At 46.7% G+C, this 17,005-nt stretch overlaps 1 protein-coding gene across 1 annotated transcript in view; it reads right to left on the reverse strand.

The window, feature by feature from the left end:
• Positions 1 to 12,408: 12,408 nt before the first annotated feature.
• The window catches only part of ITGAE (integrin subunit alpha E), a 771,961-nt gene continuing 767,364 nt past the window's right edge, over positions 12,409 to 17,005 (reverse strand). Inside the window, exon 32 of the mRNA XM_086955032.1 lies at positions 12,409 to 12,725. Within this exon, the coding sequence (XP_086811158.1) occupies positions 12,684 to 12,725 (42 nt within the window). The 3' untranslated portion in view covers positions 12,409 to 12,683. The remainder of the gene's footprint in view (positions 12,726 to 17,005) is intronic.

A 17,005-nucleotide genomic window follows, 5' to 3' on the forward strand; every position in this document is an offset into this window, starting at 1 on the left:
ACCAGATTTCTGATCTTACTGGGCCCTTTGCTATTTATGGCTGAGGCTCTGTGGGTTAGGCAGAGTGCTTTGAACTAGATTCTTGCCTCGTTCAGGAGCCAGTGTAAGTTTCAGAGATGTTTACTCACTGATACATGCATTGGAATTTGACACAGAAGTCTGGCCGCTGCATTCTAGACTACCTGTAACTTGTTAGTGACATATTTAGGTGCGCCCAGTTCCCCCACGCAGCGTGTCTGATCTTCGACCTGGAGAAAGCGTTTGACACACTGCTATTGTCACACCTATTCGAGGTCCTCCGGACACTGAACTTCGGCCGGGTTTTGATAGAGTATACGTGACTTTTATATAAGAGTCTCACTTCTAGAGTAAGAGTCGGCAAGCTTATCTCCGCTCCCTTCCCGATTGAGAGAGGTACCAGACAGGGATGCCCTCTCTCCCCCCTCCTGTTCGCACTAGCAGTCGAACCATTGGCAGCGTGGCTGCGACAGAGGGGAGAGACCTGGGGGATTCCGATCGTGGGGACCACACACTGCATATCATTGTACGCAGACAATCTGCTGATTTACGTCCTCGACGTGACAGGGGATCTTACCTCGATATGGGACACTCTACAGACCTACGGGCCATTTCAGGTCTCAGGGTCAATTGGGAGAAATCGACAATCTACCCCCTTGGCCCCCACCCGGCACCGCACAATGTGATGCTGGGCACTCAGACTTTGCACTGGAACGGGGCTGCCCCTAGATACTTGGGAGTCCAACTCTATCAATCCCCAACGGACTTTTATCAGGGCAATCACCGCAAAGCGCTGGCGGGCCTGCGATCGGCGGTGAGCTTCTGGAAGACTCTACCCCTGGCACCCATCAGCCGGTTGGCCATAGCGAAAATGATAATGGTACCCAGATTACTCTATCACTTTGCCAATCTCCCGGTGATCCCACCCTGGTCATTCTTCCGGGAACTAGATACCCTGCTCACAACACTACTCTGGGGTACCGGTCGACATAGGGTGGCCCTCCGCACGCTGTATTTGCCCACCACTGAGGGAGGCCTAGGAGCCCCTTCCTTCGAATCATATTTTCTGTCCGCACAACTCCAGAGGCTATCCCACTGGACAGCGGAGCGGTGTGTCGGGGAAATGACAACGGACACCGGCAGGATACCCCTCCCGATTATCAGGAGAATGCTCCTACCCGGAACCAAACCGTCCTGCACCCACCCGATTCAAGTCTCCGTCGCGCGCAGATCTATGATGCGTATTCATCGAATGTCCAAAGACCAGCCACTTTACTCCCCACTGTTGCCCTTGGTAGGTCTCCCTCGTGGGGAAAAACACTACACTACCAGAACCCTACAAATCTGGACCGATCATGATATAACCGAGGTGGAGGCGCTGTTCCACGAGGGACAATTGCGCTCCTACGAACAGCTGGTTGAGTGGTATGACCTCCCGCTAGGACAATTCCTCACGCACAGGCAACTCCTAGATAGCACACGACTGTTCTGGAATCTGCGAGACGAAGAACCGCCCACACATCCGGTGCTCCATACGATACTCCGTATGGGAGCTAGCAGACAAATAGTTACATGGCACTATAAAGCCATCCAAGAATTGACAAAAACCTCTCTGGACACTTTACAACAGTCCTGGGAAGAAGACGTTGGCAGGGTGTTCCATGACACAGAATGGAAGCGCGCTCTGGAGTTGATAAAGAAAGTGTCCAGAAACGCGCGATTCAAGAATATACAGTTTAACCCCTTCCACACTCATGACGAGCTGGGCTCGTCATGGTGTAGCCTCCTCATACACTGATGACGAGCCCAGCTCGTCACAAAACAATGAAAATAGCAATTTTCCAGCACAGGAGGGGAATTGCCTTAGCAGCCATGGAGTTAATATAGTCCACCGTGCCTACCTCACGCCGGACAAACTACACCATTATTACCCAGATACACAATTCAACTGCCCACGCTGTAACCTGCCGGATGCACACTTTAAGCACATGTTTTGGGATTTCCCCTCCCTACACCGTTACTGGACCACGATACACCAAACACTCACTGCATTGGTAAACTTGCCGCATGTTGATTCCTGGGAAATCTGTGCAATAGGGACATACAGAAGGAAGAAGTCATAAAAATTACACTGGCGGTTTGTATCCCTCGCTCTGCTACTGGCAAAGCGGGCTATTGCCATCCATTGGAGGGCCCCCGTGGGCCCCCCGATAGCGGCCTGGAGAGGAGCAGTGGGCAAAGGGGGGGCGGCGGAGGAAGATATCCTGCGGGAAGAGGAAGTGAAGGGAACACGCAAGCACCCCATCCCCCTGGAATGGGCACAGCTGCTCATTCAATTTAAACAAGAGACAACCCCGGACGATGCACCAGGACCATCCCCCCTTCACACCCAGGCTTTTCCACGACACCCCAAACCCCCTAGCCAAATGCCCAGAGCTTGAATCCCCTACAAACTAGATAGAATGGGCTGAACACCGATCCCTCTTGGTGACGAGGCTCACCACCTCCGACAGGATACTCCCCTTTACCCCGGAAGCCCTTGCAAAACTGCGCCCCCTTCTTGGCCCTCGGTTCCCGACACCCTCTGCCCACCATGGCCATTGGCCCCAGCCAGCCTGCCACACGCATTTCCGCCACACAAGGATTTAGGAAAAGTTTCCCTGCAGTTCAACATTTAGTTTTGGTCGGTAGTTTGGACACCGACACACATTTCCCTTGTTTGCAACTGCCGATTTGATAAAGGTTCATATAAACACACAAGTGGATGACATTCACACCTACGCCCGCCAGTGTGCAACTCCAGGGACAAGATGTAGAAGGTTCCTACCACGATACACTCAGATCCCGAACTTATACACCTGAGGACATCTGGGTACAATTATGCTGGACGGGGTGACAGTTACACGGTTACACGCTGCAAGTGTTTTCCAATTGTGAATTTTGTGTACCCTTCAATGTGTGACATCATTAGTAACAATCTGATGTATCACCCCCCTCGGGGGCTTTGAAAAGTAAAACCTTAATAAAAAGATTTAAACAAAAAATGTTTTTAGGTGCGCCCACAAGGAGCGAGTTGCCATAGTCCAAACGTGACGTGATCAAGGAATGTGTGGTCGTTTCCTTTGCCATATGGGGATTAGCTCGAGGATCTTGCGTAGCATTCTTAATAACCCATATCATGTGCCTGCCAGCTTCCTTCCTTGGGTCTCCATGGTCAGCTCCTTATCCATCCAAAAGCCATTCTTAATGGCTGTGCTCAGGACTGGGGCGATTCCTAGGCAATGTGGCCAACTGACTAGAGGCTTGGGTACACAAAGCGACACCATAGGGGATGAGGCCTGGGCACCTCAGCATTACCAAGGCCCATCAGTTCAGTTTTGTCTCCATTTAACTTCAGACAGCTCCATGTCATTATTTTAACCAGTTGTTCCATAGAAGGCGTCAGCTGGCCTGACTCACCATTGGTCCTGGAAACAAGCGACACCACCAGCTGGGTGTTGTCAGCGTACGAGATCACCAAGATGCCATATTCCTGAACTATGTCAGCCAATGGCCGCATATAAATATTAAACAACGTAGGACTTAGCGCCGAGCCCTGTGGCACACCGCAAGTCAGTGGCTTTATATCAGAGAAGAAGTTAGCATTCATAACATCGCAGGCAAAGCACAAGGCTTCCCACGCTCCCTAAGCCAATGACAACTTTGCAATGCAGCATTGTGATTGGTCCACCTAAGCCAATCACAACGCTGCATTGTAGCCTTGTGATTGGTCTGATTGACATGGTTCAGTGCCCAGACGGGGACAGGGAGCCTGTGTAATGCAGCCTGGCTGTGTAATGCAGTCTGGTGGGGAACATGCAAAGTGTGCATGAATGTTTGACCGTCCCTAGACGGCTGGTCAAACATTCATGAGCACTTTGAGTGGGCAAACCACTCCTCCTCTGGCCCCTGCTCTGGCCCCTCCTGCTCATCCCCGCACCTAGGAATGGAAAAAGAAAAGGATAACGTTTGGTTATTATCATTCTATTTTTCCTCTGCACTGCCTTAAAACAGTGGGCCGACGCTCATCCACCTTAGTGGAAAAGCCGCCCCTGGTAACACACAATGTGCCAGAACTTGCGGATAAAGATTGATACCCAATGACTTCCATTTTAAACTTTTAGGCACTTATTAAACGTTAGCTTATCATTAACACTCATAGACATTGTGTGCACATCTACAAAACGTGGATACACTGATTCAAGTAGAAGAAAAGAGATAGAACAATAGTTCCAACATTCGACCCTGCCATTGTCTATGGTTCTTGGGCCTCATCTACAAGAAAAGGACGCAGCGCAGTGCTGTGAGACATTTAGCTGAGCCGTGCTGCGTCATTTTCAAAGCACAGGGATGCATCGCATTAACAACAATATGACGCAATGTTGGGCTTTCCCCTGCACTGGCACACAATTGACTGCAATGCACCAGCACCGGCACCCTTGTGCAAGAAGGCCTGCATTGCTGGGATGATTGTTTTTGTGCAGGAAGGGACACCTTCCTGCACAAAGCAATCATTAATGGCATTGTCCTCTTTCTTACGCATAAAAAGAGGAATAATCGAGGAGAAATAAAAGTATTTCTCCCCGTTGTTCTCCCCATTCTGACGCATTCCCCGTTTTTCAAAATGTTTTTAATCTGGGAATGTATGAAGTTCCATGGAACTCATAGCAACACTCATAGAACCCCGCCTTTCATGTAGAGTAATGCGTGAAAGGGGGCCATATTTACAAGGCCATGAAAAGTCATGCAGGGTGACTTTACGTGGCCTTGTAAATATGGGCAAGCCTTGTTTTCAATATGTCTGGCGAGATGGAAAGTTTTCACTGCCAGCTAAGCTCCTGCATTGGTTGTTACTCCCCCAGTGTGATATAGTGAGTCTAGAAGATGACAAGGGTCAGCAGCATTAGCCAATCTAGTTCATTTCAGACAGGTTCAAGTAATCACATTTCTTTATTGGTTTGATGAGGAGACACACAGCTGGCAGGACTGTTTGTGTGGCCAGGACTGACTTGGTGACGTCAGGGAATAGGGTGTTGGCCTTTTTGGGTGGGAAGAATCAAAGCTTGAATTGCTGTTTTGAAGATAGGTTAAGAGACGGAGGATTGTATTTCCTGCTGCAGTGCTGACACGATACTGTCTCGGTCAGAAACAAGGCCAGATAATGTAGTCCAACTAAGTAGTTGGGCTCTCGGAGAGTAAACCTTCTCATCAGATTTAGCGAGTGAGAGGCTTTTTCTGGGGTTGAGAAATAGAAGGTGGGTATTTTTGTTAATGCATTTATGTGTGGCAAATAAAGCATAAACCTTGCTATCAGACAGTGGAGCATGAGGAATGGTTCACCATTGTGCACATGCAAAGAGATCATGAAGAGGTGGAGGAGCTGGTGGGAGCAAATGCTCTCTTATCACTGGATACTTTAGCAGTGATGGAAGAGGCACGACTTGGAAGTCTTAGTTTTTAATTCTTTTCTGAAGTGCAAGAGTCTGGACCGAGCTTGTGGTATGGTAACAAGATGTTCCAGATGCTTGGCTCAAGCATGTAAACCTCTTGTCTCAGGAACTTTTTGCTTCTCCCTCTCTTTACTTCTAACGCATGGGCTACTTCTTTGGCCTGGTACGAGGGTCATTGCTTGGTACAGGAGTATGGGCAATGGAGCAGGCCCTGGACCACAGATAGGCTTGTAGGGCTATCCACCGAACAAACATAGCCATCAGACGTCCTTCTGAGTGGAGGATGATACCATAAAATCTCTTTGAAAAGCAAAGTAAGCTTTCCCATTAGAGATGTGCAACGTTTTGAAATTTAGTAAGTCGCTGCAAATGTTCAGATTTCTTTATTTTTCAACTTTGCTAGATTTGCAGAGTGCAAAACTAGCAAGATTAAAAAGATAACACATAAAAATGGAGACATTCCGTTGTCCTTAATTTTCTTGAAAAAGCCTTTCAGGAGCCGTGTCTCATCAGTTCCCAGGAGCCACTCACTTCAGATTACTCACTGATGAAAGTCTTAGGGCGGGACTTCCGGCAGTGCGAAATTGGAAGTGTGGAGCGAGTCTGGTGGATTCAGGTGCCATTGAAGTGTAATCCAAACATTAGCTTGTAGTGGCTGATCAGAGCAGTAGCTGCTGAACACATTGAAAAACTGTGAACACTAAGGGGGCAGATTTTCAAGGAAATGATGCATCTGCATAGATGCATCAGTTTCCTTGCACCAGTGCCAAATGTCCTTGCACCACCATGGATGCGCTGTACTTACAATACCGTGCTCCGTGGAGCAAGGATTAACAGATGTCAGAAATACTGAGGCATCTATTGACACATCTGCTGGCACAAAAGTGATGCATTGCTAGAGTTGGTCATGAAAGTAAAGCAACTTCAGCAATGTGCACAATACACAATAGATAGGTGAGTTGCATACAAAAAGCCCTGCGTCATTCCTTACGCCTGATCTGAGCAGGCGTAAGGATTTTGACGCAGTGAAGTCGTAGAGTGACGCAGTGAAATGTTGTAAATTTCACTGCGCCAGTTCTACACGCCCACCCTGCATACATTATACCTGTTGCAGGTATAATGTGATGCAGGGCTTTACAACGTGATGCATCTTCCTAGATGCATCACGTTGTAAATTGGCCGCATTGTTTGCGCCACCGTTGCGACAAAAAAGTGACAAAATGGTGGCACAAGGAGGCGCAAGGAGCCTGTGAATGTGTGCATGTTTGTGGTATGACTGTGATATGATTGACTTATGAATGTATGGTTTATTTTATTGCCTTGTTTTGTGTCCAATTTCTTCATTTTTTACTTCATTTTGTACATATCGAAAGTGAAAAATAAATGTACTTTGTAAATTTCATTTGATTAATAAAACAGCTATTGAATAGCATTCCCCATTTTTGATCAGGTGACTTCTTTTGGTGGAAAAAGTAAGATATCTAATAGAGTATCAGTATTGGCACCCCTGTCTTGTTGTTTAATAATTCAATTGTAGCATTTCACAACTTATTGCAAAGGCAATTTATTTACTAATATTTACTCCGTCTGACCTCTGAGAATCAATTCTGTCTCCTGATGTCTATTAATGTCAATAAACGATATGACCTTCTTGTCCTGGTTTAGCAGAGAAAAGATGCTCGGGTTAAGCAGTTTGATGCTTCCAGCTGCCCCATCAGGGGTCACGAGTGTTGGCCCTCTGATCATTAATGGAGGGCTTAATTTGAGCCTATGGTTTCCGGTGCTCGGCACCAGCACATAATTGTCAACACTGGAGCTTGTGACAGTCTGCCACAAGGTGGTGCTGTCTGGCTTTTGTACAGATAAGCAGAACAACAGTTAATTATTAATGCAATATACATTAAAAATGACTATTACCTGCTGCCCAAGCCATTCTTATAGCTATGGAAGGGGCTGAAACAGTCCGAATTGTCACACTTGCAGGAGTGTGATGGTTGGTAGCTGTGTTGTTACTATCATTGGCATCACCGCAGAGGCAATGTGTGGTGCACGCTGCAGTGGCCTCCCGAAAGAGCCCTCGCACTAACTTTTTTTTTTTTTTACAAACTAAGCACTGATCCCTATTTCTTATCAAGCACCATTCAACGCGAATAAAAGGGGTGTTAGGTGGGGGCCCTGACGGTTGTCATTATTCACGTCCTGATTGCGGTGTCCCGAACGGGAGCTCACAGCACTCTGCGGGATTGAATCCGCCAGAGTGATTGTGTTGCTTTCTGCACTGTTGATAATTTATTGCCTCAGAGGAAGCCCAACGCTTTTTATTTGGCCTCTTGAGATGGACAGAGCGAGAGCGGCTGCTGCAGTAACAGCGGCCTGTAAAGATGATATACGGCCTGGTAGGGCGGCAGACCTACAGGGAGAATGTCCCCTCCTGAGGCCGCCAGGAAGGGTTCTCAAGGAGATGTGAGTGAGGTGGTATTTCATATTAGAATACATGGGGTCGGTAGCACCCGCATAGGGCTGCTCCATTTTTTTAATTACAAGTGGGGTCTGCTTGATTTCACAACTCGCTTGTAATAGACAAAAAACCCACGAGTTGCCTTAGTAATTAATTGCTGTTGACTGGTGATTCCACATTAGACTCCAGTGCAGTGCTGAGTCACAGCTCTGTTCTGCTTTATATCTTAAGAATAAGCCCTGGTGAAATGTGTGTAATGACGGCGTAATTAGAGTAATTTCGGTAAATTCGCATTGCTCCTTTTTATCCGAAATTAGCCTGCGAGGCTACTTCGCATCATTGCAAGCTATTTATGGTAAAAAATTACCGGAAGTGCAATTTGTGGTAAAACAGTACCACAGACGCACAGGAACCACTCGAAGAGTGGCTATTGTATGCAGTGGGGTTTTGTGTGCACTTTTTAAAAGCACAATGCATCCTCACTCCCAAATAGATTTTGCTTATCTCGTTATTATTCACAATTGCATGACAAATTGTTAAAATGTTGCTTTATTCTGCAAAAGCAAATTACGTGAATTTTGCTCACCCCGACTCAAGAACTGTCAGTGAGAGTAAAACCTCGTAACAGGCATCTGAATAGTGCATTTATGAAAACGAATGGATTCTGCTCAAATGCCGCAAAAACATAAAACGGTGTTCACACTGAGAGACAGACAGGTCGGAAACTCCATTGCCTCGTTAGGGATGGTCCCGTGCAAAACTCCTGTTGCCTCATGAGAGATGGCCCCTTGCTAAACTCCATGTTAGCTAGCTGTCCTGTCTTTATTTGTTCCCAGAAATCTTGTGTTTCCTTTTGCCAATCTGAATTTCAAGCCCCAGTTCCCCCCATGTTTAGAGAGTTTGTGCAGGTGGGTTCAGACCAGGCTATGATTATGCACCTGTAAATATTATCCTTGTACTCGGTGTATAAGCAGTCAAAGGAATGGCCAAAAGTTAGAGACACACAGCGTCATGCCTTTGCATTTCACCGGCAGCTATGCAGAAACGTGATATTGTAATTTAACAATTTCAATTTGTAGAAAAAAATGCTTAACATGAGATTTTTAAGTGCATCCGTTCAAGTTATGGACATTAATTCAAAACGATGTATATTATTATTATCTATCCGCAAATATCTTTTTCAAAAACAATTGATATATTTTTCAGGCGCTTCACCTAATGACGTGCAAATGTGCGAAGTTATTCAAATTTTAATAAATGGCTGTACACATAGAGAGTTAGCATAGTTCTTGTTTTGTTTATATGTTTGTTCAACTCAAGTGACAGCATTTGAGAGGATATACATTGTAAGTAATAAGGTACACCCAAATGCACATCACGAGGATGCTTGCAAGTTCCATGGGCTCCATGAATTCTGCAGTACCGTGATCACGTGCAGTTAGGAGAATGTTGTTTATACCTAGTGGGCCCTGCAGTATCATACCACTAAGGTACACACCACATCACACTAGCAAAATATACTCTTTGAACTTGCTCACGTTTGTCCTCCTCTTTGACTTTTTTTCAGCACTCATTTAATGTTCGTGGAGGACGCGTGACAACGTAAAAACCTCTGAAGCAGTACACACGTTCACACTGCACACCATGGCAAGCGTCTCTCACCGTCTACCAGTGCCAACATTTCACATTGCCTATAACTTCGGGTATTTCATCCAGCCCACTATATGGGCTTCTCATATTTCCTACCAGTGCCAGTTTTCTCATTGTGTCTGCCAGTAGTAGCTTCTTGCAATGCCTCCCAGTTCCAGCTCACCTATTGTTACCTATTAGTTGTAGACAGGAGCATTTTCCTAGTTGCCCCTAAGCAGCAGCGTGTCATGCTTCCCTTCCCACTAGTGACTCGTGGCATCTCATCACATTTCCTATGAGTGCAAGTGTGTGCATTGCTCATCAGTGCCAGCTCCTATTACCCTCCACTAGGACCAGCTTATCAGACTGCCACCAATGCCATCTTTATACATTGTCATAAATGCCATCAGGGGCGGCCTTAGGCATGTACAAGCTCTGCACCTGCACAGGGCCACCAAACCCCAGGGGCCACCATGCCAATATATATCCTTAATATATTAATCCTCTGAGGATTGATACATATTTGCGTGGTGGCCCCTGGCAGGGATTTGGCAGCCTCCGGCTCTGTTCCACTTCCAAACACCCTGACCCCTCCCCCCCCTCTTCACTGGCCTCCGGGCTCCACCCCGCCCGGACCCCTCTTTGGGGCCCCCTACCTACGCTCTCTGCCCAGGGCCACCATGAGCCTAGAGCCGCCCCTGATGCCATCTTTCTGTGCGGCCCTCCAGTGCCATCTCATCACCCTGCCCATCAGCACCAACTGCCTATTTTATCTGCATGTACCAAGTCCTCCCACTAGGAGCAGCTCTTAACACTGTCAGCCAGTGCCTCACTCTACATAGCAGTGCCAGCTCCACAGCCTAGACACCAGTGCCACCTACTCCCTTGGCCACCGGTAGGCATGAGATCAGCTCTGGAGAGCGCATTTCACACTATATGCGATAGAAACCATTCACCTTGCTACTGCGACTGTCAACAGGAGCGTCAACCAGACACCTACGTGTCAACTAGAGTGCATGGTACAGCGGTACACACAGACATAACTTTGCTTGACACCAAGAAATCTACCAAATGTGAGCTAATTATACCTGCACCAAAAGGTGTAAAGCTCTGTAGCCTCGGTCCAAACCATTGAGCACTCGTGCCCCCTTGTGCAGCCCGATCACAGGGACTTAAGGCTCATAAAGTTGAGGACACGGAGTCTCCGCACTCAGAGGCAGGGTCTCTGCACATGTGGCGGAATTGCTGCACTAAGCACTTCAGTGCGGAGACTCCGGCCTGAGAGCGGAGAATCCACACTCGTAACTTTACGAGTTGTATGTCTCTTTGTAAACCATGCCCCGTAGTGTGCATGGTCACAGCCAGGCTGCTGCCTTCTTTACCCGTGAATGCTAGGTATATTTATTGAGAGACTCAACAGTTGAGGAACAAAGGAGATGATACCCCACAAATTACCATTACCTTTGATGTACAACACTCACTGTGGGCACTAATTCAATTACCTATATGGGCACATTGTGCACTTTGGTGGTAAGTATATGTAGCCTTGCACTGTGTGTGGGACTCCTGCTCTACTCTAGTGCTCAAGTTACTCTCCTCAGCACTGTACCACATTCTAAATTAAACTTAGCACCCTAGCATTTTACATTCTAAGTTACTACGAATTTAGTTGACAAAGGCTGAAAGCAAACTTTGTAACAATCTTAACTTTCCTGCACAGTTGTCATTCTGCTATTTATTTGTTTGAAAGACATGGACAGGGATAGTGGAGGAGGCAGGGGTCCATTCTAGGAGGTGGGCAGCAGTGGCGGCCGCCACAAACAAAGGGTTGTGGGCGGTTGCAGGGAGCATGTGAGTGGGAGCTTGGAGGTGGTGCGGTGGTAATAATCATTTTTATTTTAAAAAGGAACATACCTTAAGCTGCCAGCCGCTTACCACATCCTGTTGCGCCTCCATCTTCTTCCACCCAGCAGACCCTGGGACAGAATCCCTGTGCAATCCCTGTGCTGCTCTTATGGTATGAGACAGAGTGGGAATAGGCCTGAGTGGGGTGAAAAGACGATCCGCTAGGGACTGGAAGCTATTGTTTCTCCAGCCCGGCTGTTCAATACAGCCGGGTTGGAGAAGTGCGCATGTGTGTTTGGCCAGCGTGAGATGGCCAGCCAAACACACATGCGCACTTAAAAGTGCACATAACACTCCTCCTCCCCCTCCCATGCCCGGCCTGTCCTCTCCCTCCCTCCTCCCACACCAGCACTGGCTCAGAGCTTGCAAACAAAATATAAAAAGATTATAGAACATTGCTTTTTTCATCTGCTGTTTCTGAGCCAGCGGGGCGACGATCCTCCGCCATTGTGGAGGAGCCGCCCCTGGGGGGGGGGGGGGGGGGCAGCAAGCTGTTCACGGGGTCACATGTCAATACAATGTCAATTGCTAGTGAAACTGCTACCATGGACTGAAAATCACTACTGGAGACTTGGACTGACATGCATATCTGAAAATCTTGTAGAGCTGGGAATAAGCCAGCAGGCCCAGCACTATTACCCACCACCTCTGCCTTAGAGATTTCAAAGCAACAGATCAGCTAGGAAACTAAGGTCGACTTTAAACTGTTGTTACTGTTAATATGCTTAACTTCAGTGTAGCAGCTACATTTCATGTATACTTTTTCACAAACATCATCATAATAATTGCAGTCGTAGCCTAAAGCAGATCACCTGCACCCAAGCCTGTTTCCTCCCTGCAAAGAGTTCTCAATGTATGGAGAATGGGAGGTCTACTAATGTGCTGGTCAAACAAGCATTTCACACGTCCTTGGTATACTTAGCCCAAGCCAGGGCTAATGAACCCATGTACTTTAATAGACAATGCAAGAGCCACCAATGAGCACCACAAAAGCAGGAGAATAGAAAAGGCTGCAACAGCTTTAGTATTTATGACAAAGCCCAGGTCATTTTATCCCAGTATAAAGTTTGTCCCATGCAAATCTTTTTTCTCTAAAGTTCCACAAGTCCTCCCGATGACGTGGTGGTCGCTGGCATCACTAGGAATGAATGTTTCAATGATGAGGACACTGGTGTTCTCCCATGCTACTCCCTCAAATCTTTATAGGTTCGTTTGAAGAAGCCGCACTGCAAGAAAGCGGAAAGAGAAACCAGAATGAACGAGGAGACACGCATTAAAGCCGTACAAATTGCTAATGCCCAAAGCCAAATGCTGCCCATTTTCCCTATTTCATTAAAACATTCTGATAAAGTTTTGCTAAGGCACAGAGGTGACAGTTTCAAGTGTATTCTTCCTCATTCGGAGTCAATTAAATTTAAGACCATTACATGCGTTTAAAACAATATTATAAAAAATACAATAAATTAATATTATACAGTTACAATAAAAACGGCAATTGACTGCATCGTAATCAGAATCTGTACGGCTCACAGCTATGTTAAAGTGCCTGGTGCTGAGCTGCCTTACAATATTTGCCCAAACTTTTTGTCAGAAATAAGCATACATTTTGTAAATCTGGCTTGCACGGTTGTGTTGTTCGAATTCAGCCCCCCTATAACAGCTTGTCCGCTCGTGTGTACTGATAATTGATTATACAGCTGACGTCATGCACTTAATAATGCCGGCAATATGCCTAGACATGGAGTTACGCTTCTTTGTCTGCGCCACAGAGTCTGCAAGTTTCATTGCTGTCAGTTTTGTGCCACGGTCTGAGGCTGGCCACTGTTGAGCGCGCGCCAACGCTGTGTAGTAGAAATGTGCTCTTTACGGTTTTAAAACAGCAGCTTGAGGTTTTAAGCTGGTATAAGTACTAATGACTTGCCAGGAATGACTCTTTTTTGGGAATGTGGCTTTATCCTCCAAAAAGGATCGCAGCCGCGTGACCTTCTTCAGAGCTCCTCTGAAGCATGTGGTCGTCAGTGGTGAGACAACACATTCCCCACCCGTGAAATGATGGAGCGATTCCTCCTAGTAGCGATGTTGAGAAGGACCCTTGCATTTGAAGACTCTCATGCCAAGTGAGTGAATCCAGGGTGTCTAATTGTGCTGGGGGTAGCCTGTGGCAAGCATTTAAAAATGAGCTTCTACTCGCTAGGTCTTGTTAGGTCAAGCCAAAACTCAAGACGTACTTGAGCCGGAGAGGTGCAGCTCGGGAGTCGGAAGATATATCTATAATAAACCTTGCCTATTTCCAAGTCCTGGAGTGTGGATAATTTCCCTCTCATGATTTCAATTCCATATGTAATAGAGGGTCACAATTTGGTTCGCATAACTTTTAGGAGATAAGTGATTGAGGGGCTGCAATGGCCGGACTAGCCCTGGAGGGCACCAGGCGTTTCCCCGGTGGGCTGCAAGGGTGCGGGCCGGTTTTGGGCCGCTGCTGGAGTCATTTTTGATACAGGGCCATTTTTGCAGCATAGGGGGAGGGGGGTTGGGGCGGCCTAGCACTTTGCCAGGACCTGTTTTGTTTTGTAGTCCGGCGCACATTTGATAATGTGTGGAATGCTGTTCTCAGTGACAGTGCGTTGGATATCATTAATTGCCTGTGGGGTATAAAAATCAAAAATGATTCCCAGGTACCTGTACTTTGATACGTTTTCCATTTTTTTACAGGTAAAGTTCCAAGCACCAGCAATATTAGATTTCCATGCTTTGTTGAGGGTCTTGTTTTTGCCAAGATTAACCAGCAGTTGGTATTTGATGATAAACGCATGCAGTGTACCGAGAAGCCTCTGGAGACCTAGCTGTGTTTTACTAAGTAGAGAAAGGTGTCAGGATAGAGTAGATCTGAAAATGGCCGCCACCAAGCTTTGGGGGATTTGCATTGACCTTGTCAAGGTTGGTTGAAATGTGTGAGCTGTGAAGATTAAACAATACGGGGCGAGCACACATCCCTGATCGAGGCCGAATTCCCAATACGCTTTACATGACTGCTTAGAACCGGCCCCTATTGTACATGAAGCCAGGCGTTTGTATACCGGGTCAAGATCGCTCTTAGGAGGGTCGGTGGTATACCTAGGTTTTGAAACTTTCTCCATAGGAGATTTCTTGAAACTCCATCAAAGGCAGCCTTGAAGTCCACAAGGAGCAGATTATTAAGTTGATTTGGCTACGAAGGTCCTTTCTATGCAAGTGGTAAGTGCTAAAATGGAAAGTGTACTAGATAATGGGTGGAAACCTGCCTGGTTAAGTGGGACCATCTTCATTGTGCTTGCCCATTCAGCCAAGTTCTGGAGTAACAGGATTGAGTAGTATTTGGCCTCGTAAGGGCTATGAGCCGATATTATACAGGATAACTGTTTGCTCCTCTTTGTATATAGGATAAATTATGGAGCCTCTCCAGGACTTTGGTACTGTACCTGGGTGCTGAATTGTGGTGTATAGATGAGCCAGCACTGCAGCCCAGGACTGAGGATTGGCTTTGAAAAGTGCCTGCAGCAAGCTGTTCGGGACTGGAGCGCCGCCCAGGTGGGCTTTCTTTATTACTTTCAGTATTGGCTGTTCACAGTAGGCTCTAGGGGGCCTCACTGCATGACCAGCCGGGGCTTTCTAATCTCATCTGACATCATACGTTTCGTTCCTGTGGCCAGAAACCCTCAAAGGGTGTTGTGTACTGACCTGGTAGGTAACAACTGACCCCGGCGTCCTCATTTATGTTCGAATTAAACTCCCTGGTTGTGCCTTCGTCTATGGCATGAATCAGCCACCAAAAATCTTCTTTTATTGGCATGCGACATTTTTCTCTTGTACCTTTCTAGGAGCGCCTGCTTGGTTATCCAGACCTCTGTTTAATAGTTGTTCCTCATTCGTCCTACTTTGCACAATTGTGTTGTACTGAAAGGATTTTTCTTCAACTCGAGGAATTGTTGAGGCGATTGTTTATCCACGTTTGTTTATAACCTGCTATCTTCCTGGTGTTTTCTGTGATGGGATAGGACACCAGTAGTAGACTGACAAGCTGCTCCCATACTGTGATGCAGTCACTCTTTGTGTGGTTGCAGTCTTCTGGCAACTTACCACATCGTACCATTACCTCAGAAAAGATACAGGTATTCCATATTAACCTCTTTAGGTTATCCAAGCGGGCATCTTCCATCGGTGAGTTTGCCACACTATAGTCTGCACTGTAGCTAGCAATTTATTTGAATAAAGCGAGGTTCGATATTGTTTAATCAGTGATTGTATTCATAGTTGAGCTAAGGTGCATGCAGACTTGTGGCTGATCATCCTTAAAGTGCCCATTTAACACTCTTAAACCAAGTGACATACATGATTCGTCCTGCTTTTCTCCCGTAGCATCCCTGTGAGGTCTCTTCAGAGTTGCTGTTCCGCGATGCCACTCACCGCGACTTTCATAGAGATGCATTCGTCTGTGGCTTTACTGGGGAAGCACATTTAAGTTAGTCACCTCTAATTAGAAGATGGGAGTCATGATGATCGCTTATTAAGTTGGAATAAAGTACTCCAGTTTGGCGACTTGTACTGTTTTCCTTACGGCTTGGGTGTATATATACGTTGACTCCTACAAGAGGCTTGTTTTGTGGATGTGGTCAGCCTGTTCATTTTACTGCTTGCATCCAGTTTTCTTTAAGGTCCACTGGTGTGACAGTTATCTCGACTTTACACTTACATAGATTTCCAAGCCTCCTTTCAGCCCCCCCTTAGGGTTTGCACTAAAGGCAGGGCAGTGAAATTACAAAAAGTAATGTAGTGCCCAAGCCTCCTACAGTACAAGTACTTGGAAGCTGTGCTAGCAAGTGATAATGCTGCTGTCAGTCAGATAGGAGGATAGTCCTCCCAGATTCCATGAGCAGATGTTCAATGACTCTAGGAGGTCCAACTGTGCGGCAGCGGTTGTTGGTGGGGCTATCCATGCTTTGGGTGCATTTGACAATGCTGGTGCGAGCCAAGACCAGTCAACATTGTATGCCATGCGTCCCCCCTGTGGTTTTTACTGTGAATACATCAAGTGAAGCTCTTCGTGTTCTCCTTGCTGCGTTTCACAATTAAAAGCTGGTTACTACCATACCTAGGGGTTTTGTAGAATTTAATATGGCCCTCCTACTCTTGGAGATATTGTGGCGACATTCAGATTTGATGCGTCCTCTTCTTTCTATTTATTCCTTGCCTCATCCCTTTTTCTTCTCTCCAGTATGCCACATTCCTACACTCCTATCGGGGTGATGTCTTAATTGAGTGCAGTCCATGGGCTGCCACAGTGAAATTATTAGCATGAACAACTCAGGGGCAGCCCATGCAGGGAAGAACAGTAGGGCGAGGTGGGGGACTTGACAGACAATGATGAGGGAAAAATCATTATTTATTTAATTTTCCCTCATCGTCGTCTGTTGAGTCCCCACCTACCCCACCCCACCTCTGTTACCTGCACAGGCCAATCCTGGAACAA

Source organism: Lissotriton vulgaris, chromosome 2_1, assembly GCF_964263255.1.
Source record: "Lissotriton vulgaris chromosome 2_1, aLisVul1.2, whole genome shotgun sequence".
NCBI lineage: Eukaryota > Metazoa > Chordata > Amphibia > Caudata > Salamandridae > Lissotriton > Lissotriton vulgaris.